General features: G+C 48.2%; 1 protein-coding gene across 1 annotated transcript in view; it reads right to left on the reverse strand.

Annotated features, from left to right (window-relative positions):
- fam20cb (FAM20C golgi associated secretory pathway kinase b) overlaps positions 1–26158 on the reverse strand; it is a 49473-nt gene extending 23315 nt beyond the window's left edge. The window contains exons 1-3 of the mRNA XM_084485685.1: positions 24717–26158; positions 24202–24377; positions 21699–21777 (exon numbers count right to left, since the gene is read on the reverse strand). Coding sequence (XP_084341811.1) covers positions 21699–21777; positions 24202–24377; positions 24717–25273 — 812 coding nt within the window. The 5' untranslated portion in view covers positions 25274–26158. The remainder of the gene's footprint in view (positions 1–21698; positions 21778–24201; positions 24378–24716) is intronic.
- Positions 26159–27500: the final 1342 nt, after the last annotated feature.

Consider the following 27500-nt stretch of genomic DNA (forward strand, 5'->3'; position numbering starts at 1 on the left):
TCAGGACGCGTCAGTCCCATGCCATCTGGCTCACCCTGCTCTTAAAGTCCACCTCGTTCCTCCCCTGGTTGTGTAACACTCAGACCGCCGCAGACCGCCTGCAGGCACCTTCCCATCAGCCTCCCGCCCAGATGAACACTTCCTGTGTTTCCTCTGCCACCGCACACACACACCGGCTCCAGAGCCGCACGGCTTTGTGTGCCTAAGTGCGAGCTGTTATTGGCTCAATGCGCAGTGATTCAACTGTACTTGAGCGTGTGTGTGTGTGTGTGTGTGTGTTTGTGTTTCTACCTGTTTCAGGTTACCGCTGTTTAGGACCATATTGCGATTGGATTTTTGAGAAACAAAATACCTACTAAAATCCAAACCAATCTCCCACCACTTCACACAGAATGTGTGTGTGTGTGTGTGTGTGTGTGGGGGGTCTGTCTATCTATCCATCTTTCTCTCTCTCTCTCTCTCTCGTCCAGCTCCATGTCTTCATCGGTAGAGCTGCCCCTATGGTATATAGAAGTCTCCATCTCTATCTCCCGCCCCTCGCCCCCTGCCCCCCCTGCCCCCCCCCCCCCCCGCCTGCCCCCTCCAACCCTCATCTCTCCTCTCTCTATCTCTCCCTCCACTATCCGTCTTTCATGTGGGCTACATTAGCAAAAGCAGAGTAATCAAAGCGGCCATTAACAACAGGCCATTTCCTCCCCTCCCCTGTAATGCAAGGGCCCACAGGGCAGCGTGACGCTCACACCGGGGCACCGGGTGCAGGCTGAGGAGGAGGAAGCCAGTGAGAGCCCCTCCGTGTCCCCTGTCCACCCCCCTCCCACACCACCAACCTCCTGCTCCCCTTGATTGGCTGATCCCCTCTTCCTCCACACTCCCACGACCCCTCATGGGAAGGGCATAAAAAGTTTTAACACACACACGGCTGGAGTTAAGAGGACGAACATGAGGACAGGGGGGGGGGGGTCAATGCCAGGGACAAGTGGAAGAGTGTGCTGTCTCTCCCTCTGCACTTGATCACCACTTGAAAGACAAACACGACAAACACTAGAAAGACAAACACGAGGACTTGTTTCTTAAGCTTCTCCGAGCTGTGACCAGGTGTTGTTGTGTTTTGTTAGAAACTTCTTCGCACTGCAGATATTTTATTTGTTTGTTCTCGGTCTCAGGTACTGCTAAGTGGCTTGGGTATAAAAGCATCTGCTGCTAAATGACAAAGAAGGGAACAAATATATAAATTCGGGAGGTATAATGGCTCTCTGGTAATCAGAATTACATTGTAGCTCTCAAATTAAGAACTTGCAGATGGTAGTTGAAGCCAGCCTTCCTAATGTCCCCCATTAAGTCCTTTTTAACAGTATACCACGTCCTAGCGCGCTACACCTACCAGAACCATTCTACTGGGGACATTGTGTGCGCCCTCATCCTGTCAGCCCACTCCTCTCCTCTGTCTAAAATCTCCATGAAAGGTAAGCTAAATTATGCCTTCGTAATTATGAGACATCACGACGAGGGAAAAAAAGACAGATCTTTTGTCGCACCCTGTGTGCTGCTCTCCCGCTCTAATCAATCCTCTTCTTAAATGGAACAACCTTTGACCTTTACTCCGGGAACTCCGTCATGGAACAAACTGTTCCGCCGCGGGTTGGACTGCTGATTGTGGATTCTAGTCTGGATGGTGTTAAATACAAATACATGTGGAGGCAGAACTGCTTAAACTTTACAGCTATATGGAGAGCTGCTCGATCAAGCCAAGGGTCTCTCACACACACACACGCATGCACACACACACTTACACACACACTTACACACACACAAACACACAGACAGACACACAAAAACAAGAGGTAGTGAGTAAGTGTATTCTCTGTGGGTATTGTGCCAACACATCTCAGAGATGCTTGTCATAGCGCTGAGGGTTTTAAACTACCAAGGCATTTTAAAGGCAGAGCTGACTGACAGGCGTGAGGCATTAATGACAGCGTGAACTGAGTAGCCTGAAAAATAAACAGAGAAGGATGGATGGATAGATGGACAGATGGATAAATACATAGATACATGGATAAGTACAGAGAACGGTAGATAGATAAGATACTGTAGATAGATCGATAGATCGATCGATAGATCAATAGATAGACATAAAGATGGACAGATAGATGGATAGACAGAAAGATGGATGGATAGATGAATTGATGGATGGATGGATGGACATAGAATTCATGAAATCTGCAAACTGCTTTGAGTGCTACAATATAGAAACAAGAGAGATTTTCTTTGATAGATATGAAGATAGATTGACGGATGGACAGCTAGACCCAAAGATTGATGCACGGAGATACAGACAAGACAATAGACACAGACAGATGGATAGAGCGATATAGAGAAGAGTCCAATAGAAGTGACCGAAAGATTGAAAAAAGAGAAAGAGAGGTTACAGAGAAAAATAACGAAAATGAGTAAAAACGTGTGAGAGGGGGAGAGAGAGAGAGAAAAATGTGTGAGAGAGAGAGAGGGAACTCTACGAGAGAATAATAATACGTGGGCGGTGAAGGCTATGAAGGAGACCATGAATCAACAGGACATGAATTAGGGGACTCGGCGCACACGGTCATTGTGAGTCCATGAATGAGAGGGCGGCGAGCCATGCGGGAGCCCTTAAGAGCCCCTGTGTGAGTGAGTGCAGCCCGGCCCTGTGGTGGGCCCTGGGGCCCGGGGGCCCGGCATGCTAAATTGGTGGGTGTGGTGGAGCATGGTGGCCGATGATAAGCAGATAGAGGAGAAGTGCTCTATAAGAGTCTTTAAATACACTCTCTCTCTCATACACACACACACACACACACACACACACACACACACACACACACACACACACACACATAGGGAAACCCCTGGGGCCAAGAGCCCACAATGTAGGAGGGAGGGAGGAAGGGATGGAGGGGGGAGGGAGGGATGGCTGGTTCGAGGGAGGGAAGGAGGGGGGGGGAGGGATGGCAGGTTGGAGGGATGGAGGGGGGAGGGAGGGAGGGGTGGCTGGTGCAAGGGAGGGAGGGAGGGAGGGAGGGAGGGAGGGAGGGAGTGATGGCAGGTTAGAGGGAGGGAAGGATGACTGGTGCAAGGGAGGCAGGGAGGGAGGGAGGGATGGATGGTTCCAGGGAGGGAAGGAGGGAGCTACGACCCACGTCCCCCAGAGCCCCCCTGTGGTGCGGTGCGCAGAGGTCTATGGCATGGAGGACCCAGGAGAAAGCGAGACAGAAACCAGGTTCTATGGTAAGAGGCAAACGAGCACGGAGGGAAGGGACATTTTACACAAGAAATAAAAAGACACTTAAAGAAGTTGAAAATAAAAATAGGCTTTGCTACGCAAAACCAGTCAACATAAAGCTCTTTCATAAAGCAGTTTTGCACAGGCAAAGAGGCACATCAATAAAGTTGGATTCACGTTGATGAATTGATGAAACGCAACAGCTGTGTTGTCACAGGCCGCCCAGGTGGTAAACATAGAAGCAGCACTCCCCTCCCTTTACTGTGTGAGTCACTTGTTTGGTTACATAAGCCCAATAAACAACCCACAACAGGGGGGCAGGGGGAGACAGGGGGAGGGAGGGGGAGTGAGGGGGAGGTGGAGAAAGGGCATATCGTGCTCTTCTTGCGGAAGACCTCAGAGGTACCAACTACTTTTCATTGTATCAGCATGATGAACTCTTGCTCTGTACCGTCCTCTCTCTCTCTCTCTCTCTCTCTCTCTCTCTCTCTGGAAACCTAACAGGAAGTCCAGTAGATACACACTCAGCAGATACACGCTGAGCGCACAAATCTCTCCCACCCCCCCAAAAAGAAAAAAAAACCTGACCTTGTTAAACATTTATAGTGACTGTCTGGAGGAGGTTTATAGAAATGGAAGGAGGGGGGAGAACTAGAGAGCGAGAGAGCCGGGGACAACCTCGCCAGACTACGTGCACAAAACGTTCCCCTTTTCCAGGGATGTCCGCAAAAAAAAAGAATGAATTGGGGGAAAGAAAACCAACCTGTTTAGGATGTGTGTGTGTGTGAGCAGGTGTGTGTGTGAGCAGGTGTGTGTGTGGGTGTGGATGTCAGGCTAGGTGTATGTGTATGTGTGTAAGTGTGTTTGTGTATGTTTCCCCAGTGCCGGATTGTGCCTGGATCACTGAGAGAACAAGTTTGAGCCTGTGAGGCTGATGTTGTTTTTCTATCTGTCTACTATAGATCCATCCTCAATCGATCTGTCTTCTATCGATTGCTTATCTTCCCCCTATTCCTCTCTCCCACTCTCATGCGCTGTCTTGCTCGCTTACCCTGTCAGGATGAAGGGGCATGGTGGGAATGAGAAGAGACAGATTCTGGCGAGAGGGACAAGATGCGAAAGCAAGGGTGGAGAGAGCGAGAGACAGAGTGAAAGCCTTTTAAAATTGTATTCCATCAATCAGACATGTGATACATCATGAACCATCATTTTCTTTCCCTTTTTTTCAAATGAGACAAAAAAAATCCCCATCCTATTAAACATAGAATATTTTTCCATCAGTGGAACATATCAAATCACCATAGCACCTAGGCAGATTGAAAAACAAGAAATTGTCTGTCATTTTACAGTATGTAAAATCAGCTGCCACCCTGGTCCTCACTTTAAACACCCCCACTACATCCTTTCTATGCTTTCTGTACATATTTTTCACTCTCTCCTTACTGCACCTCACTGAAAAAAACTATTCTGATTAAACAGAAACCCAAGTTTACCCAACAACGTATATAGAAGAGGAAACAAAAAGAAAACAATCTGAAACATTCAGTAAAAAAAAGGAAAAAGTTGGCTGCTGATGCCTCACTATGAGCGACCTCTTTCTCCTGCTGTATTCCACCGGTCTGCTGCGTAGACATCCCCTGCACTCCAGCACTCTAAGGACCGGGGCTCTGGGAATCTACCAAAGGTTCCGGTGGTGTAGGTGCGGTACCAGCTGTGCCTCAACCGCTTGATTCATTGCAGCTCCAACTGCGGTGTCCGTAGCCCCAAAAAGCCATCCTATGCGCTCCGTATTTGGGCAAGATATTTTCAAATGTCGATGTTCTCCCCATGCAAAACATTTCATGCAGTTGGAGGAAATGTATATTACATATTCCTTCCCCTCCTGCATCAATTCCACAGCCACATCCAAATCCAGATGCTGTGCATTTGGAATAATAAACGTTTGCCTGTTTTATAGTTTGTTTTTCATATCTGGACAGGATCTTTTCCAATACGTCATTGTCAAAAAGAGGGGTACATTTGAGAGAATATTCCTCTTGGAAGGCTGTGTAAAACATGGACGGTTGAGTCTTTGATTATAAGTCCTTCTTTGATCAGTTTATCGACATGCGCCGTTTCCGAAAGAAAAACAACGATGGCGCCGTCCATACAGTCGGCCGAAATTATGTTTTTAGCATCAAATACTCTGCATACTGCTAATAAAACATCCTCCACTGATACCGAGGCGTCTGGCATGCACTTGCAGCCATGCCTGCAAGTGAGTCGGGGTTCGGTGGAATCACCCAGCGTCGCCATCTCTCACGACAAATAGTTTGGAGCAAAACTGCTGCTGACGTGGCGCCACGCCAATCGAAGTTTGTGGTGTTACAATGTTATGCTCAGTTTGCAACAGCTACTTAGAAAATAAACAAACAAATAGCCGGCAAACATGGGCAAAAACGCTAATTAAACAAGCACTGCACTCACACAACCAACTCTGAGAGAGAGAGAGAGACCACGAGAGGAGCCACATGGTAATTAGAGAGGTGGTAGAACAAGATTAAGTAACAATGGAGACGATAAGGAGAGAGAAAGATATTTGTGTAGGACTATGTACGTGTGTGTGTGTGTGTGTGTGTGTGTGTGTGTGTGTGTGTGTGTGTGTGAGTGAGTATGTGTGTCCACGTGTGTGTCCGTATGTCAGTTTGTCTGTCTTTCTGTCTGGCTGTAAAGAGAGAAAGTCAGAAATAGAAACAGGAGTACGATAAAGAGTGAGAAATACAGAGCGGGAGAACAATGAGACTAGAGGGTTCTGCTTCTGGAGCCAGATGGACGGTGAAAGCGAAGGTAGTGGCACTAAAAGATCCTAAAAATAAAATACGCAAATAAAAAACGTCATAAACACCACCGAGATACAATCTGAAGGCTGTGTTGGCCGGGGACTGAAAAGACCCACTTCTAGATAGGGCCCTGTGTGGTGCAGGCTGCGGGGGCGATCCAGGATGCCACAGATGGGAACGCGCTCTGGGGTTGGTCTCTTTAGCATACTGGAATAACACAGTGCTTATGGAACTTCCCAGCTACACCTTCCTGAGGGCCAACAAAACACCACGGTTTAACCAATGTAGTACGGGAGCCACAACACCACCACCACCCAGGGGAGGTGGTTGTTGCTGTCGTTGTTGTTGTTGTTGTTGTTGAGGACACTCAACAACAACAACAACACTCGCTGCACCAAACCCCGTCTCCTCGGGGAACACAAAGCTACACTATGCTATACAGGGCTAATGTATCAGGGGCTATGCTATCCAGGGGTACGCTATCCAAGGCTACGCTATCCAGGGCTACGCTATCCAAGGCTACGCTATCCAGGGCTACGCTATCCAAGGCTACACTATCCAGGGCTACGCTATCCAAGGCTATGCTATCCAGGGCTACGCTATCCAAGGCTACGCTATCCAGGGCTACGCTATCCAAGGCTACACTATCCAGGGCTACGCTATCCAAGGCTACACTATCCAAGGCTATGCTATCCAAGGCTACACTATGCAGGGTGGCTCTTCGTCACCTGCCCTGGATAGCGTAGCTTTACATTAGAATGTATGTATGTTGACGCGTGCACACACGCGCACACACATGCAGACACACACACACACACACACACACACACACACACACACACACACACACACACACACACATCAGGGAGCATTTCTATTCAGGCCGTGGCTGTGCAGAACGAGTGTATGCTGGCTAGAGGGGCTGCTGGGGGGAGGGGGCGCTCTGCTCTTCCCTGTACATCAGGAGGACAATGAATCAGAGGTAGGCGCACTCCTGTATATCTCACGCATGTCACAAATGTGTTTTTCCGTGCAGGCAGGAGATGTGTCGGGATGTACCAAGTGAAACCAAGAGGGGACGCCGGGGGGTGGAATTAAAAGCAAATAAAGCCGACTGTCTCCCCTCCCCCCGATCCCCCGTCGCCAGGGGTCATTACCTAGAACGATGAGGGTCGCGACGTCGATGACGATAAGCCCAACGACTGCACGGACACGAGCTGGGGTTCCAAAGCTCATGTTTGAAGAAGCTCTGGACAAACACACGGCTAATGTCTCTCTCTCGGTCTCTCTCGGTCTCTCTCTCTCTCTCTCTCGGTCTCTCTCTCCCTCAGTGACTACCACTAGACTGCTCCCCACCGTCCAACACCACCTCACAACTCCATGCCACCCCCTGCACTTAGAGGCCCACCGATCCGCACGCATCCATAATCATAGGCACTCTCACACAGACGCCGCTCTGCATGTATAAATGCAATGCATTACAAATAGACCCGCATACACATAACCACACACACATACCACCATGGACACACATACAACCCTTGGCACAGGCAGGCCTTACATACACATACGTACACAAACAGTCCAACAATCCAGCAAGTCAGCCCTACATGAATCCAACATTAACGCTGACACGCTGACATGCAAAGGCTTTGGATAAAAGCATATACAACACACCATCTTCAGTAGAACTCAGCAGTAGGGAGGAATTCCTCCCTACTGCTGAGTTCTACTGAAGAAGGTCAATTCACTCCCTCTACTACCTTTATAAGCCACCACGATGCGTAAAGCCGCAATGTATAGCTTTTGAACTAGCTCGTAGCTTAAAATAGCCTGGAAATATCTGTAGTCAATGCTCAATGGTTGGTGATTTCTGATCCCGTCCTATAACTGATATATTCTACATCTGGCCAGCCCATGCATCGCTCTTTGTTTACAAGAATTGTACTGCGATGCTATCAACGTAAGAACCTTACAACGCACTAGCAAAGAATTGACGTTTTTTTCCCTTTCAATTTGAAGCATTCTTTAATCCCTTGCTCGCCCCAGCCATATGTCCTCATCTTTATCCTTCTTTATCCCATCCCCCGACGTTGGGGGCTCAACCCGGGCCGGGTTAAATGGAATAATGGATTGGACTTTTACCTCAATATCGATATTCATGACCACATGCTTATGAATTCAAAATACATTTCTGAATAGTCCAACGGAGGCTCATCACATTAAAGTCAATAGTAATTTCAGGTAGACGTATAGAGTATATTTCCATTTCGCGTCTTAGCGTTTTAATGACCATGTTTTATACGGTCACCTATTCACCTAATTCCATTTTTCGACGACCACACCGGACATCAGTCAATATCCGTATTTCATGACTTTATGATACCACTCAAAGACAATAGTTGATAATATTGAATTAGCGCCCAGCTCTCGGCTCATTGGTCGACAAAAAACACAGGAACAACAACCAGGAACCTACTGCACACTGTCAACCATCAAGAGAGATAAGGGTTTGGCGAGACACACCAACGTGTGGAAGAAGCGACTAAGCCTTCACTGGCTTGTCTGGGCGAAGCATTGGCTCACCAGCACCGGAAAACAGCCCCAGATTACAGCCTGCTGTTGCGGTGCAAACCCTGTCTGCTCCAAACTGTGATTTCACACAGTGGTGATTAAGGAAAAACCCAGTTTATTGCGCAGTATTTATTTTCTATTCTTAATTGTATTTGACTCATCAGCCAGCCAAAGCCGAAACCCGAGTGAAGTTCCCCCGCTTCAAGGGATTTCATGTCGGGACAGGGGGTGGCGGTGGGGTGGCGGTGGGGCGGCGGTGGGGCGGCGGCGGGCTGGTTTTTAAGAGGCTGTATGAGGGTGCTTGCATCACTTGTTTTGACGGTGCGGCCCTCCACAGGCAGACGGGCAGATGAGATGGAGATGGATAAACGCAGTAGAAAGATGTGGAGTGTGCATGTGCGTGTGTTTGTGTGTGTGTGTGTGTGTGTGTGTGTGTGTGTGTGTGTGTTTGTGTGTGCATATGAATGCAACTGTTCATTTATCGGTGTGCACAAGTCTGAGTCCGCGAGAGTGCAAGCGTATGTGTGTGTGAGAGAGCATGAGGAAACGTACGAGTGAGGGTGTGCGCATATGTGGCTATGTGTGTGCATGTGGCTATGTGTGTGTGGCTATGCGAGTGCTTGCGGTGAATGCAGCTTGGTGTGCACGAGTGCACATGCGCGTGCCTGAGACGCATTAGGTTTTGTACGGAGAGGAGAGGGGGGGGGGGGGGAGGGGTCAAGGCTGCGGATGGCCAGTATGGGGGCAAGAAGGGAGGGGGGGGGGGGGGAGGGGGTGGTGGGCAGTATGAGAAAGAGAGTCTCTCTCCTCATCTCATGCCTCGGCGGCCCGGGGAGCAGATGTGGTTAAATCCTCCCTCTTTACCATCGCCCGCTGCCTCTCTGAGCCCTGCTGACACTGGTGATTCACACCGGGTCGGCCGGCCCAGATTCTCACCCCCTCTCGCTAACTATCTGAAACCTTGCCCTCCGCTGGCTCACGGCTCGCTTGCTAATTATGCAGCGCGCAGCGTGCCATCGTGCTCTGAAGAAAAACACCAGTTTCCAACGCACACCTCCCTGCCCGTTGGGCTCGCTTCCTGGTACGACAGGCAGCTCATTAGAGTCTAGTGTCCATCTGCCGGGAGAGATGTGGATGTCTAAATATATATGTGTGTGTGTGTGTGTGTGTGTGTGTGTGTGTGTGTGTGTGTGTGTGTGTGTGTGTATGTGTGTGTGTGTATGTGTGTGTGTGTGTGTGTGTGTGTGTGTGTGTGTGTGCTTGTGTTGAGTCTGTGTTTGTGTTGCGTCTGTATGTGTACGTGTGTGTGCGTGTTTTTCTGTGGGGTGGGAGGAGTTGTGTGTAACCTTAACCATGAAACCCGAAAAACGTGACATACAGTATGAAGCGCCTGCAGTGCTATAATTAAACCTGACAATCAGGAATGTGGGAAGAGTGCGGCTGAACGCGGTATTTTAACCCCCCACTCCTTGGCTAATGATCCGCCCTGCAGGAGGTGTTTCCCTATCGCACTAACGACAGCCCGTAAAAAATAAATGGCAAGATCAGGAACGAGATCAGTTGCTGCTGTGGGGGAAGGAGGAGAGAGTGGACTTTAATAGCCGCTGCAGGTGAGGGCAGAAGACTAGAATCAGGGGGATCGGAGGAGGAGAAGGAGGCGAGGGAGAGGGGTGAAGCTAAGGTAAAGAAAGAATTATCAAGTGTTGTAGCGGAAATCCTTACAAAGGCACCGGTGAACCATGGGATCACTTCAGAGAAGACCACAGCATCCTCTCTGGAGGAGAGAGATATCACGGTTTGTTTGGATCAGGCGCTGAATGGGCAGCCATGTCCTTTGGCCCCTCCCCTCCTTCGACATGCGGGGGATAGTTTAAGACCCCTGTAGGTCAAGAGCTATTTTTATGGTGTGGTTTTTCAGAAATGTCTTAGACACATCACTCAGCTATTAGTGAGTGAAAAGCTCTTGAGAATATCTGCTTTGAGTTGACTGCACCTGCCTCTGCATGGGCCAATTTAGATTTCAGACCGCTCCCGGCTAATTCTAACTAATCAGGTGATGATCATTGATCATCTCTTTCCTGATTGGTTCGGGGACTCCATCTTGCCTGTCAATCACAGGTGTGTGATAGGCAACACTTCTCCCTGGCGATTAGATGTAGCGAGGGAAGGAGCAGAGATAGAGCGCTGAATACCAATGCATCTGTCTTGGTAATATCGGGTACTATTTTCATCGTTTTGTTGTACAAATTAGCCCTTTTCTGCTTGTCATATTTGACCTCTCATTTGTGAAATAGCGGTTGGAAGAAAAAGGTAAGATATTCTGTAAGGATGGTCGAAACACTTGATTGTTTGTATGATTAACTGAAATCCGTGAACACTGCACGTTTTCTAGTTCTATATTATATTTTAATAAATTATATGCTTTCTCAGAGATAGCAAATGCGACCAGATTTCAGGGCGGATACGGTGGAGACGTTCTGCTGTCGAACAAGGGTGGCTTATTCCGTTGAATTGCGCACAACACGAGACACAACACGAAGTACTGTACTCTTGCTATCCGCCTCTGTGTTCCATATAAAAAAAACGAAAAACAGAACAACAAAAAGGGAACAAAAATGACACATACATCTAACAGGCCCATCAAACGCCCACACATTCCACTTCCCTAACCACTGTGGACATGGTAGAGGAAAAAAAATAGACCAGATGAGTCAATGCCAGAGAGCACTGTCAGATGAGCCATCAGGGCGGACCGGGGTCTGGCGGGGATAGCCATGCCTGTCTGTCTCTGAATGACAGGATCTTCAAGGATACAAGACAACAGATGGTGCTCACCGCCACACACCCAGGGCCACCAATTGAACAGTGGACAGATGAACAGATGAGGACAGATGAGGATTATGAACTCGTTGTGTGCATGTCTGCGTGTGTGTGCGTGTGTCTATGCGTGTGTGTGTGTGTGTGTATGTGTGTGTGTGCGTGTGTGTCTATGTGTGCGCACACAGGGCTATTTTTTCACGTGGACGGATGGTGCGACCTTTGTCTGGAGAGTCAATTTGTTTGAGGGATGAGCAGGGACGTCGAAACCAAGGATGACTGGAGGGCAACGTCAGCACCGGGATACAAAGAAACCGTGTGTGTGTGTGTGTGTGTGTGCGTCGGTGGGTGTGTTTGTGTGTGTTTGTGTGTGTTTGTTTGCTATGTGTGCTTGGTTTTGGTTTGTGTTTGTGTATGTGTGTTTGTTTGTTTGTTTGTACGTACGTACGTGTCTATCCTCACAGCCGGAGAGAGCCAAAAAGGAAACAGGAGGAGAAACACAAACAGAAGGGGGAAGAAAATAACAAGGAGGCAGGAGGGGGAAAAGAGAGAGAACAGGGGGGCGGCGTAGGAACACACACACACACACACACGCCGGCACAGTTTATCATTGTCTTTGATATTCAGACAATGTGATGCTGGCTTTGTGCAGCTTCGATATTAGCTGACTTGGACGCCATGTTATCATTCCTTGTGCTCGACATGAGTGCTGATAAAGTTTGTCTTTTTACCTGAACCCGGAAAAAGGTGAACTGATAACATCGGCGAGAAACAACATGAAGATAGTTTGGGCGGGGGGGGTAAGGGTTTTGAGTGAGCGCCCCACACACACACGCATACAGGGACACACACACACACACACACACACACACACAGGAACACACACACACACACACACACACACACACACACACACACACACACACACACACACACACACACACACACAGCAGCCAACAGGAACACAACAACACACAAAATAGGCTGCTTTCTTTTCCTTCAAGGATCCTATAAATACTGTGACAGTTTGAAACACAGGTTGTCCACAGTCAGCAGGGGTGACTGTGAGATACTGCGATGCATACACACACACACACACACACAAAGACTCTCTCTCTCTCTCTCTCTCTCTCTCTCTCTCTCTCTCTCTCTCTCTCTCACTCTCTCTCCCACTCTCTCACTTTCTCTGAGACACATCCCTCCCACACAATTACTCTAAGACACACGTTCATGTGCTGTGACGGTGAAGTGTGTGTGTGTGCACGTGCGTCTTTATATAGCAATCTAGAGAAACAACAAAAACGTGCAAAATGAGAAGTAAGGAAAAGAGGAGAGAAAAAAAAGAAGGGCCACACACCAGTGTGTGATGAACACTGCACATAATGATTAAACTAATCAACAACATCACTTCCAACCCAGCGCTGGTGTTACATTACTGAGCGGAACAGCCGTGGCTTCGCTGATTGCGACGGAATGCGGTACATCAATAGTGCATTAAGACAAAAGCGCGTAAACTGTGCTCACGCCTTGGTACCTCATTCTTGTACTTTCGCTACGTGTGTGTGTGTGTGTGTGTGTGTGTGTGTGTGTGTGTGTGTGCGTGTGTGTGCGTGTGTGTGTGTGTGTGTGTGTGTGTGTGGCATTTGCATACGCGATGAGCTGCATGCTAGCAGAGGCCTGATTACAGTGTGTGTCTCTCCATGGCTGCCAGGCCCAAGGGCCTGTCCAGACTCGCTTCCCGTTCTGAGAGCGGCCATAAGCCGGTAATAGGTCTCCGGCATCAAAGTGGTGCCGCCCTACCTTTCTCTTGTACTTTTTTCACGTGTACATGATTCTTTTATGAGGGGGGGGGGGGGGGGGTTGGGAGGGGGTGAGGGTCATCCCAGCAGTGACTTGACCTTGTGTAGACATCATAGAACATAATAGACGGGTCACATGCTAGAAAGGTAAGCCATGCAGGACAGGAATAAGGGAGACGAGCCATGCTGAGGGGTGATTCATGTAGCAGAACAGACTGGAGGTTTATAACATCCTGAGTTCTGAGACAGGGACAGGGCCCGGCTGGCTCGCTCCGACAGCAGAGTCTCTAGCCCAATGTGTACATGGAGCGTGTATCCTCGTACAAATTGTGTGCAGATGCTAAAACAATCAGTTTGAAAGCACTCAAACAGCCTCAACTGGAGTCCTACTTCACTTCAGGAGAATCTGATTAAACTGATTGAAAAATAGCATCCTTTTAGAAGACTCCGAGAACAATTCTAAATCAATTAAAACCCCATCCATCGGGACATCCTGGGCCTTCTTCACCCAGTCGCATCTTGGTTCCATCTTGGTTCTGTATGCTAGCTATTATCTAGTACCAAAATGGCCACTCGGCGAATAAGAAACATTGCCAGCATCAATGACCTTCAGAGGAAATACACTTGTATCTAGAATTGATGCTCCTACTAGCAATAGCGTCAGCCTTTAGCCATGTAGCATTGGGTACACAACCCAAAGATACCATTGCTATCGTCCTTCTAGAATTCCAGTAGACTTCTTTCTTCTTAGTTTTCCAACAGTGTTACCGACCGTTCCTGCAAGCTGATTCATGGTGGTGGTCAGAGTAAATCCTGTCTCCTGTTTCTGGCAAATGCCAGAAACGCTCAGAAATGCTCGGCCCGTATCATGCACTGTGGAACCGCAGAGGATTTAAAGAGCACTCTAAAAAGTGTCTCGCTGTACACTAAAAAACATGTGTCAGACGACTGTAACATTCATGCACAGTATGTGGGGTGACTGTAAAAATAATGGTGTTTGTGTGTGTGTGAGTGTGAGTGTTGTCGTGTGTATGTGTGTGTGTGTTTGTGTGTGTGTTTTTGTATGAGAATGGGTGTATAGGTATGTGTGTGTGTGTGTTTGTCTGTGAGTGTTCGCTCCAATGTGTGTGTGCATGTGTGTGTGTGTGTGTGTGTGTGTGTGCATGTTTTCCAATGTTTACATGTGTCCTTGTTGGCACGAAATCAATTTTCTATCTCGCCTCCAACAAAGTTGTTATACTCTTCTACAATTTCCGTCGTGCCGCCAAAAAGAAACGCGCCGCAGGAAACAACACCCCGGAGAGGCAATTATTAGGGGGGGGGGGGAGAGTCAAAACATGAGGAAGACGTTGAGCAAAGCGTCCCTGAGCCCCTCAACTCTTGATTAAATATGTAGTGTTTTCACAGATTCCTCAGAAGAAGAAAAAAGAATCAGCGACTATAAAATGTACCACAAATAAAAGCATTAAAGGTCCCATGGCATGCTATTTTATGGATGCTTTAAAATAGGTGTTAGTGGGCCCCTAATACAGTACTTGAAGACGTTCAAGAAATTCAGCCTTGGTGCAGAGTTACAGCCACTACGAGCCAGTCCCACAATGAGCTCTCCACAAACGTGCCGTTTTTAGAGGCGGGTCAAGGTGGAGGGTGGGGGTGTGGCCCTGAGCAGCATGCGGCCACGGTGCCATGCGCTAGTGTTTACAGTGGAACACTGAACACTCCAGGTGCTCCGGAGGGAGTCCTGGAGCTCTATATCTAAATAATATCATATTATATTTAGATATCTATATAATATAATATATATTATCATGGTCAAAAGCTGTTTGCGCCTTCGGATGATATTATGAATCTCAAACGACTGCGTCGGGTTCTCAGACGCCTCTGGTTCTTCCACTTCCACGTCAATATTAAGTACAGACTGAACCACGAAATGGAGGAGAAAGGGATGTTGTTGCCCGCGATTGTTGCCCAGGGTTGTCTGCATCGGGTTGGTTGAGAAGGAATTGGGAACCGTGACATGGAGGAGAAAAGGATTGTCTCCCAGGATTGCCCGTTGGAGCCCCGCTGCCCGCTGAACGCTGGCCGCCCCCGGGGCTGCCCGCCCAGCCCCGCTGCCGCGGCAGCGGTCCGTCGGAGCGGTCCGTCGGAGCCCCGCTGCCCGCTGAACGCTGGCCGCCCCCGGGGCTGCCCGCTGCCCTCTGAACACTGGCTGCCCCCGGGGCTGCCCGCTACGACAGACAATCCTGGGCAACAATCCTTTTCTCCTCCATGTCGCGGTTCCCAATTCATTCTCAACCAACCCGACGCAGTCTAGTCTAGTTATTGTGTTGCGTGTTATGCGCCATAACACCAACAGCAGAACAGTTATCCAAATAACAAAGAACACTTGCATTACAGTGTGTGTATTCACACACACACACATGTGGAGCTCGCAGTCCTAGCTCATTGTCTCATTGGCGGGCCAAATTCTCTGGGCGGGCCAAGCAGAGAAAGGGGAGGTAACATGGCCCAATATGACGTCATATGGGGCCGGAAGCCAAATCGAAGCGTTTCAGCGATTTCAGTGTTTCAGCAGAGCAAGATAACTACTTCTCGGTTTACACCTAACGCAATTTTTAGCTACTGAGGGACCATAGGGAGGCTAGGGGAACTCAACTTAATGTTAGAAAACTTCTTAAAGTGAGATTTTCATGCCATGGGACCTTTAAAGCCCTGACAACTCTTTTTTAGCTGTCCCTGCAATAAGTCCAAACCGGCTGTGTTTAAGGAGGGTGTGTGTGTTAATTTATGCCTCCCCAAATTGTATCCCCCCCCCCCGCCTATCCAACCCCACTACCCCCACCAAAGTGTAATGTTTTCAAAGAGAAATAAAAGCTCTCGTCTCAATCTGATATTCTTCACAATTGACGCAGGTGACGCTGTTTACGGACGGTGTGTGTGTGTTTGTGTGTGTGTGTGTGTGTGTGTGTATGTGTGTGTGTGTGTGTGTTCACGACGTCTTATTTAAGAGAGAGTGAGTGGTCGGCTCTCGAGTCAGCTTACAACAGATCATTGGTGGGGGGGCGAGGCGGGGGGACATTCAGAGATTAGCCAGTGAACACCTCATCCTTATTACAATGGATTTCCTGAAGTCGGGGACGGTTTCGGTTTCCATGGTAATACGCAGAACATTGAATTTATCCGTCTACACACAGGCCATCTGTACAGTTGTGCACTGGCGGTTGAGTAAATGAACCGCTAAGGCTGTGCACACCTAACACAACCTTTTAAACCAGGACCTGTTGTTGGGTACGCCATTGTGCATGTGGCAAGGCGTTGAGTTTCCCCGCCCCCCCTCCGTCTCTCTGTTTGAAAACCCCCTGGTAGGGGGATTAATTTCTGAGGGCAGAAGCAGGAATCATTTCTCGGGCTGACGTGTATTAACACAACGTCAACGGCGTCAACAACAGTTTAACGGAAGGAGCCCGCCCCGACACGCAGCACTCTGCGCGACGCGCCGGCAGACGCCGTTGTTCCTTGCAAATATCTGGGTGAGCGGGGTTGGCAGTTAACGCAGTGTCTCTCTCTCTCTCTCTTTCTGTCTCTCTGACTCTCTCTCTCTCTCCAGCGATGCATCTATCATCACCACTGTGCCACTGTGCCTCCTCCCCCCCTTCATCTCTCTCTCTTTCTCTCTCTTTCTCTCCTTCTTCATTTCAAGTCTCTGTGACTCGTCCTCGGGCCATTCCCCCCTCTCTCTCTCTCTCTCTCTCTCTCTCTCACTCTCTCTCTCTCTCTCTTTCCTGAATCAAAGTCAAAGCAGACACAGAGGACTTTGCGAAGGCAATACCATACAGGAGCTGAGGCACACACACACACACACACACACACACACACACACACACACACACACACACACACACACACACACACACACATATATATATGCACATATATATCACAAACAAGGGAACACAAACATGCATAAATGTTTTACACATATGCACTCCAAGTCAAATATGAATAAACCAAACTTATTCATGAATAAATATACATGTATATACAAATGTGTTTATACAATCTAACAAGCGCACATGCCTCGGTACATGCACAACCAACAAACAACCACAACACACACACAGAAATACACATATCCGGACACACTTTTTGGCACTCACTCAAACCCCTTTTTCCACAAATGCACACCAACATAACACAAGACGCATAACAGTTTGAGTGTGGCGAGTGTTTTCTATGCACATGGAGACAGAGAGAAAGACTCCAAAGCTGGGTTTTGTGAATAAAATACAGTCTTCCATGTCATTGTCTCTAGACCTGGCTAGTCCTACACAGAGTGTGTGTGTGTGTGTGTGTGTGTGTGTGTGTGTGTGTGTGTGTGTGTGTGTGTGTGTCTGTGCATTCACAGCCCTTGTTCAGACATGATCTCCATGTTCTTCAGGCCGAGCAGGTTGGTGGGGGGGAACCAGACCACATGTCAGTAAATGTCCCACCTTGTTTGCGTGTGACGGAGGAATCCAGTCATGTGATTGGCCCGCGGTACAATTAGGTGGAAGCAAGCAGGTACAATTGATTGCTTTGTTATATAAGCTGATGACCTCCATGTACTCGCATGATTCTTGCACTTTTTGTTTCTTTAATTCTCAAAATAAATGTAATGTGATGTAATGATGTAAAATATTTGATAATTGTACCTGCAGTGACCTTGACCTTAATTGTGCACAACTGAATATCATGAACAGATAGAATAGAGGATAATTTGGATGTTATACCAAGAAGGTAGGGTTTGGCTTTAGAATTAGCATCAGTTCAGTGTTAATTAAACCAGATTCCAGTGTTTACCTTTTGTTTTAATAATGTTCAGCATTAAATGACCTAATCTTCATTCAATCCCAATACGTTGCCCTTAAGCTCGCTTTACTGTCAAACCAAACCAGGAAAGTTCTATTCAAATATTTATATATTAAATATGTCACCATCGGTGACATATTTATAGTGGAAATAAACACAGTGAAATATATCAACCTTGAAACACATCAGTTAATTGTGGCGGCATGAATTCTAGTCAAAACAATCATAATGGTAAGCCTGATTGTTAGCCCAATTATAGCTCATTATTAGCCTATTATTATCGGGGAACACGCAGGAAACGACGACACAGTGATTCGACAGGTCACGGCGAGGGCGGCTGACGTGTTTTCCGGAAGCTTCTTGTGGTTCTACTGATCTTGAAACGCTCTGATCACCATCCATCAGGTGAGGAGTGATAAAATGGAGGCCGAATGGAACTGGAGGAGACAGGGGTAGGAGGGGGGGATCGATACAGCAGAGCCCGAGATCCAATTTCTGTTTCCGTCACAAACACAGAGAGGGACAAGGAGAGAGAGGGAGAGTGATAGAGAGAGAGGGGGGGGAGAGAGAGATAACTAAAAGGGTAAAAGAGAGGTGCTCAGATAGCGACAAATGTAAATGAAGAAAGAGAGCAAGATAGCAAGGTATAAAGAGAGAGGGACATGGAGAGAGAGGGACATGGAGAGAGAGAGAGAGAGAGAGAGAGAGACAGTCACAAAGAAAGAGGTAACGGAGGTGGAGAGCAATGCGATTCAAGGACAATGTCTGCAGAGAGGGTCCGATTTTAGCCTCTTCCAGAAGAAAAAACAGAACAGAAGAAAAATAAATGGAGAGGAACAGAAGGTTTCCGTGGTTACGGCCGGTAGGTGTGGAGGGGTGCTGGTGTCCGGTGGGTGGATGGGTGGATGTGGGGTCTCATGGTCAGCGGGGGACCGAGCACTGCATGGATGCCTGCCGAAACCCCCCCCCCCCCCCCCCCCGCCCGCCTGCTTGATTGCCTGCCTCGCATTTGCATCGGAGCTGAGAGGACTGGAGGAGAGCAGCGAAGACACACCCACCCACACACCCACACACACACACACACACACACACACACAGCCAGAGAACTCTTTGATCTCCCAGCCTGTGTCTCTTTGATGCACCATGTGGAAACACACACACACACCCACACACACATAAACTGATACAAGGGCAGAGATGGGAAGAGAATGCTAGGTACTGAGGGAGAGAGGCCTTGTGTGCGTGCGTACGTGTGTGTGTGTGTGTGTGTGTGTGTGTTTAGTTTTTACACATGTGGTTCTCACGGCAGCATGTGTGGTTTATATAATAGGAAATGACTATGAAATCACGGCTTGGAGTGCGTTTCCAAATGACATACAAGATTGCAGCAGAGCTGGTCTATTTGGCAATGAGCTGCAATAAAGCGTGACACCACAGGATGAGGAACTAAGAACCTCTATGACTCTGTCCGGGCAACAGTGGGCGGGAGGGGGGGTGGGAGCGGCTCTTGGAAGGGCAAGGGTCATCGATGATATCTCCACCATACTGCATCCCCTGAAGGCCTTTCTCACTGAAACGCTGCCACCGCTCACAACCAGCCCGGCCTCTACCATTTCCAGCTGCCGTTCTGAGGGATAATCTGTTAGTTTTGGCTTCGGTTTGAATTCAGGCTGTCGATCTTAACCTCCTCCTGGCACATGGCTTCTCTTTATCCCCAGCCTCCCCTGTTCTCTGCTCTCCCTCTCCAGTGAACTGTCACCACTCTCTCCTCACTCTCTCCTCACGAACCCTCCACTTGCTCTCCTCTCGGCACACACCGCTCTGTTCAACTCCTCTCACGGCCAATTCATCCCTTATCTCCGTCATACCTTGCTCACGCTGTTCACCTCTCTCTCTCGTGCTGGCTCTCCATGGTTTCTTCCCTTCCGCTCTCTCCCTTCCTTTCAATCTCAATCTCTTCCTTCCTCTCTGCCTTGCTTTCAAGCTTTTTATATTCCTTCCCTCCTCTCTTCCTTTCATCCTTCCTTCCTCCATTTCTCTCTCTTCCATCCTCCCTTTTTCTCTGGCTTGCTTCGTTTCTTCCTTCATCTTTTTCTCTCTTCCGTTGTTCCTCCCTTGCTCTCTCTACCGTCATTCCTCTTCTTCACTCTTCCTTCCTGCCTTTCTCTCTCTTCCCTGCAGCCTCCCAGCCTACATCCCCCGACCCCAACTCTCTACCTGCCTATCATCCACCAGTTTCTATCTCTCTCTCTTTCTCTCTCTCTCTCTCTCTCTCTCTCTCTCTCTCTCTCTCTCTCTGTCTCTCTCTCTCTCTCCCTCTCTCCAAGAGATGTCCCCCAACGGGTGGGCGTGGGCGGGAGGGCAGGCGGGGGCGGTTGTGTTAGCAGAGCCGCGTGGAAAACACCATTAAAACCGACAAATTAAATTACCGGCCCGCCATAACAAAAGGATGAGCAACGTTTAAATGGACCAATCACAGAGGGATTAGGGGCCACGGAGCAGGTCTGCAGGAGCTGTCTTAGCCGGACACAATGCACCCTGGGAGAGGAAGGGAATTAATCAGCACGCCATTTTTATAGTGTACATCCTCTCAAGCAGCTCCACTCCTATACCGTCTATGGGCTGAAGAGTGACCATGCTAATCCCCGGTATATTAAGAGAGCCGATAAGGATGTTTAGGGGCGGAGTGGGTGAAAGAGTCCAACATGCAATGGGAGAAATGCAGGTCTTGTTCGATCACGTCCGGGTTTTGCTTTGTTTCTCTAAAGCTACCGCGTTCCTGTTCAGTGATTTTGACATTAGGTTCAGAGCTGAGTGGGATTGAGTGTGATGCTCAACAATCCTCACAGTCAGAGGGTTTAGAAATGCAGCTATTATTTCTATACCCTTCCTCGCCTCCGCCTGCTTCAGGAAGAGGGGGAGGTGATGGGGTTAAGTGATGGGAAAGGACAGCGGAAGCAACACGACAGGAAGAGGCTGCTGTGCCAATCAGCCAGAGCGCTGACTCTGTTTATGTGTGGTTTCCAAACTGTGAAACCGGTTGGACACTCTTTGATTCATGAAACTGATTCATAGAAATTCCCAGCAGACTGTGAGGGTAAAATATGAAGCTCCTCCTTCCAACCTTAACTTCAATCCAGCCTCAGTGAAAGCAACAGAAAAGACAATAAAACATTCAATAAAATAAAACCTAAGATAGAATAATAATAAAATAAAGTAAAAAGGTTTTTAGATTCTCATCTTCATTTCTCTGTATCTCTCTTTTACACACACACACACACACACACACACACTCACATCTGTGCTAGCCTATCGTTCTACAAAACACAGGCGTCTGCGCACCTGACATTATCAGTCCATTTCATTTTTTTTCCAGCGTTTGGAACAAAGATTGCAATCAACTCAGGACATCAGGCATCTTACGAAACAGGCTTTGTGTCATAAGATATGGGGGAATTGGGACCAAAGTTTTGTCTTTGCCGCCTGCTGACAGGAGAGAGTGTAGTGACGTCACTACGAGGGGGAGAGCGTGATAGATAGGTGTCCAACGTGAGGAGGTGGAGGAACAGTTAAAAGAGGACTTACTTCATGGGTTTGAACAGGGCCTGTCCGTAGTTCTGGAAGGTCATGATCAGCTTCAGCTGGGTGCCCCCGGACTTCATGGCTGCAGAGATCGTCATGTGGTTGTTTAAGGGGGGGGGGCAATGTCAGCAGGGACATAACACAGTTTTAACAGTTGTTTCGCCAATGACTGACAGACATGATAGACAGACATACATACATTTATACATACACACACGCAGACTGACACAAAGACACAGACTGATATATATTTATACATATATACAGACAGACAGACAGACAGGACAGACAGAAGGAAATATGGACAGACACACTGACATAAACGCATGCACGCATCCATACATACAAAAATACACTTGTATTTAAAATATGCAATATTAATATTAATGCATGTGCGTGTCTCAGTTCAGAGTGTGTGCACTCCAGAGGGAGCAGTCGATGATGTAACTATGTTTGTTGTGGGCGGAGGAGGGTGGTGTTTGGGGGGGAGGGGTTGTACGGGGGAACAGCAACTGTCGGTTCTGCCGCTGTTTACTTTCTGTCTGTTCCCCTGAGGGTCTCCCTCTATCACTCTCCCTCTCTCTCCCCCATTTTCACTCTCTGCATTTCTGTTCGTACTCGGGCCCATATCGGTCCTCTCTCTCTCTTTGAATCACTCTCTCGCTCACACTTTCTCTCCACCTTTCCTCTCTCTCTCTATCTGCCGGGGCCAGGTAGTGTTCAGACAAAAAAAATCCTTAATTAGATGAGAGGGAGAGAGAGAGCGAGAGATAGAGAGCGAGAGAGAGGGAGTGTCACTACGCCTTTAGCATGGTAGCTGATCCATTCACAACACCACTTAACTAGAGCCTACCCGGGGAAGGGATATTTTTCCTTCCTCCTACTCCTACTCTTCTCCAAAACGCTGTGTGATTAAGCAAAGGCAAATAAGGTCACTCGCTGTGATTAAAACACCTCCACCACATCCGACAGCAACCATGTGATAAGAGGTTGAGCCGTCCTCCTTACCTGTGCACTGTGATTATAAACCTTGGCGGGAGCGGTGTCTAGAATATAACACATGTGAGTGGTTCTATCTTCAGCCATGATAATAAGCGACTGCTGCTTGGCCCATTCTTGCAATCCTTCCTCTGGCGTCTGTTACAACGCTGTAATTACCCGGCCCAGGGTGTATTTAGCTGGTCAAGGAGCCTGAGAACAGCTTTCACCATTGACTGAAGCCAGAGGTGGAGGGCGGGTGGAGAGAGAGAGAGAGAGAGTGAGAGAGAGAGAGAGAGATAGAGACAGAGAGAGACAGAGAGAAACAGAGAGAGACAGAGAGAGAGAGAGTAGACAGAAGCCAGGAAGCAGAGAGAGACGTAGACTGAGAAGGGGAGGCGGGGAGCAGGCGAGAAAAGGGAGTGTGAGAGAGCGATAGTGCTGCAGAGATGGATCACTACGACCAAGCAGTCTGAATTGAATCGTATCCCTGATTGAATGATTAAATTGTTTCAGGACTTGGCCAGATCTCCACAAAGACACCTGCCTCGCGGGGAAGGGGAAGAAAGGAGAGAAAGGAAATAAAGGAACGAGAGAAAGAGAGCAAGAAATTAAGAAATAGAGAAAGAGATGTGTAACTAGAGACACAGCAGCACTCTCTCGCTCTGTGCATGGTGACTGAGCTGTGGCGATGAGTGCACACGAAGCCTTGTACTACTTAATCTCAGCTAGAGGGCTGAGATTTCTTTCTTCTTATTGGCATAGAAAACGTTTGCAGTGACTTTGAAATGCGTAACCTTGAATTCAAAGACACCGACGGCATGCAGGGAGAGAGAGCCAGCCAAGAAAGGGGGAATCCGAGGAGCAGAAGTTAAGATCTATTCCAGCTGATCGCTAGTGCTATCGGTAGCTTACTGGATCAAACCGGGATCCCACTGGTTTCTTATTGGACCACCCCGAGCTATTTGACAATGATTGGCAGTGATTGGCAGTTAAATGGCAGCTACACCGTAATTCATATGTTGAGGCAGGTTGCGGGTGTGTGTGTTTATGTGTGTGTGTGTGTGTGTGTCTGTTTGTGTGTGTTGTGTGTGTGTGTGTGTGTGTGTGTGTGTGTGTGTGTCCCCACATGCGTGTACATGTATTTGTGTGTGTGTGCGCCTTTGGTTTTCCGTTATACAACATTGAGCTCCAACCATATGATTTGATTGGCTCTATTAATATAAGCCATCAAGTCAGCTATCACAGATAAAAGTCTGTCTCTAGCCATATTTTGAACGTTCATACTTCAATATTTCAATCACTTTCATCCACTTTTGTCCAATATCCTTAGTGACACAGCTTTCACTCAAAACAAAAGGGGATACAAAACACATTTATAACGCATGTCAATAAGCAGCGAGAAGCCAAACAAAAACCAGACAACGCAAACCTCCAATGGATCACAGATTTCCTCCGTGCTGAATCCAAGATGAAATGGACATAACATGGATAACACAACAACAACCAGCCGTCTCTCATAGCTCACCGACGCTGGTGATCTTCTGGGCGTCCAGGTCCTTCAGCAGCGCATCGATGACGGGGTCGTGTCGCGAGTACAGCTCGTATCGATTGATTCCGATGTGGAACCTCAGCCAGTTGGGGTAAGAGTCGGCGGTGAGGGCTCCTGTTGGACTGAACGCCTCCGCGTCTCCATCCACATGCCTGAGGGGAAGGGCGGCCATATGGAGATGTAATAGGGTCTGACATGGAGTGAAATACTAAATCATGGATGTATATGTAGGTGGTGCTATGCAGAGGCCACGGAAGTAGCACAGCACTCTGACAGTATCAAATTTGGTAACAGATTATTATTATTTTTTAATGAGAACAATATAGGCCTATATGCAATTCATTTCTGTATTTATTTATTTTTGTAATAACAAAAAAACGTAAATCTGCATCGTTTGCTGGGACATGTTATTATAGTAGGCCTAACTATCGCCGGTTAACGAGACAAATATGGATGAAATTAATGAATGGACAATTTATTTCACACGTTACCATTCCTGGTCCTCTGCGGCTTTGGGGTCAAACCGGATGTCGGTGTTGACGTTGAACAGCGTGTCCTCGTCCGTCAGGGCAGGTAATGTTGTTTTAAATAACGGGTGTTCATAGAGGGCCGCCAGTCTCACCAAAGCCTTGACCCCCTGTTGTTCGACCACGTCCGGCGGCGAGTGTCTCTTCGGGTCACCGCGTTGGGCAGCTTGATGTTCGGGCTGGCGAGACGACCGCTCGTTCTGATTATGACCCACCGGAGGGAACTGATTCTTTTCGAGGGAGTTGGAGGACACGTTGGAGTTGGGCTCGTTGCTGAAGTCCTGAAGTATCCGCAGCGTGTGCTTGTTAGGCCAGCCCTGCTGCTGTTGCTGCTGCAGCGGCTGCAGCTGCTTCTGCGCCCAGTCTCCGGGCTCCTCGCTCGGCGTGTGCGAACAGGAGCAGCCGCTGTTCCCGCGTCTCTCCAGCTTGGGCAGCAGGTCGATCATGATGTGCATCGAGCACGCCACCAGGAACACCATGAGGATCAGAACGCGGAATTTACGCAGGAGGATCATTTTCATCGTCTCCCTTTTGAGCGAATTCGAGTATTTACTGCAAATGATGAGCACGCATATGAACAAGCTGACTACATCGCTTATGATGTTCACGACACTTGACGCCAACCGGACGAGATAAACGTTGAATAAGTAGTATCCATCGTCACTTCTTGCCGTCTTGACTAAAGGATGCAGTGTTCAGGTTTGGGTTGCTTTCTTTTACACATTTACGACCGCTCACCCGCCCACCACCCACCAACCCCTCTTGCGTGGTTCTTCTGTGCCGCTGTCACGGCCAAGACTTTTCAGAATCGCGAAATCATCCGCATGCGTCCAGGTAGAACCGGTCCGCTTGTTTGGAGAGAGCGACCGGTTTGCTCTAGCCACATTCTCTCTCTCTCTCTCTCTCTCTCTCTCTCTCTCTCTCTCTCTCTCTCTCTCTCTCTCTCTCTCTCTCTCTTCTCTATCGCTGTACAGGTGTCAGGTACTCTGCAGAGGAACAGTCGACGCGCAGATCTTCAATGATTATTCTTCCAAAAGCCCCATACGTCCACAGCGGGCGCGGGTCTGTCTGAGAGTGCGCATCAGTGAGGGGCTGTGCTGCCCCAACCTTTACTCCCGCTGCCCGGTCTATGGGGAACCGCACGGCACCGGACGAGACGCTGGTCCACACCTTACCTATCTGTGCACCGCTGGGGCAGTTTCAACTACTGTCAAATTCACACTGTTTTCTGGAGGAAAGTCCCGGGTAACAGCCTGACTCATCCACAGCAAACCGATCCAGATATCCCTTTCCCCCCCAGTACATTAAACGTCCACGGGTCCCTAAACAGCACAGATTTATATATTTAAAGCACAGGTGCAGGTTGTTGTTCTTCGGCAGATGCTATATATATATATATATATATATATATACGGTCCCGATGAACAGCGGTAGTAGAGCTAGCATATGAGGAAAAAAGCCGCCTCTATGTAGCGCGCGTGTGTGAAGCAGTGGAGCAGGGCGTGTGTGTTAAATATTATGAAGCCAAAAAAACTAGATCCAGCCTTCCTCTGCTCGCAGCGTCACCGCGTGTAGATTGGCTGAGAGAGAAAGAGAGAGAGAAACATAGAGAGAGGGAGAGAGAGAATGCCAATGAGAGAGAGGGAGAGAGAGAGTGAGTAAGAGAGAGCGACCGTGACAAGCATGAAGTGGTCTTCTGTATTTCGTTTGGAATAGCTCCTAGTTGCATATCCTATCTGTGCAAGAAGAGGGCGTCTCATCCCAGTGGCCAATACACAACGCTGCGCGCCACATACACACACGCACATACAAACACACACGCATATACACACACACAAACACACAGTCACACAGCCGGAAAAATCATGAAGCCGATGAATTAATCCTTTTGAAAATGTCGACTTTTCATGAGTCTTCAGTTCATAATCCGATGCATGCATTCAGTTTCACCTCGCTGTGACCACTCTGCAACAGTAGAACAACATTCAGTACAGAAATAACTAGGAATAACCTACATGGCTGTGAAGGTGATTTAAAAGTAAGGAAGCTGAATGTAATTATAATAGGATTGCAAAAAAAATTAGTCGAATTATGTTTCGGCGACACTGGTTTCCATTCTGTCGAAAAAAAATATAATAATAAAATAAATATATATTTATAGTTTTGCCCAAAGGTAGATAGCGTCAGTGTGTGTGTGTGTGTGTGTGTGTGTGTGTGTGTGTGTGTGTGTGTGTGTGTGTGTGTGTGTGTGTGTGTGTGTGTGTGTGTGTGCGTGCGGTGGTCCACATTCGGCTGAGGGAACAATTAGTCGATTGGCTTTTAACCTACATACATGCAGGCCTGTACAGCGGCCATCCATCCAGCACGCGGGTCTCCTATACCCTGAAGCACCCTCCCACAGCCCCAGCACACACTGCGCTCTGCTTTTTAAATGAGCCAATCCGCGGATTTATGCTTATTTTTACGGCTAATTGGTGCGTCATTAAAAACCTGTCCATATTCAGGACCGATGTGAACGTGCGAATCGTAGAGGCGATGAGAGTCGCGCTGGAGGGGGGATATGCATATTGTCACACCGTTGTGAGGCGCGTGTTTGCTTGAGCAACCAATCACGGCGGTCCGTGATTACCTCCCGAGATGAGTTTATAATTAAAAGAGTGTTGCGTTAACAACCCGATAGCGAGACAGCTCCGGGAGAGCATTTATATGCGAGGATAAACGCGCGAGCGAGGTGGCCGCTGAGCGCAT

Source organism: Micromesistius poutassou (genome assembly GCF_964030765.1).
Source record: "Micromesistius poutassou genome assembly, chromosome: 21".
NCBI lineage: Eukaryota > Metazoa > Chordata > Actinopteri > Gadiformes > Gadidae > Micromesistius > Micromesistius poutassou.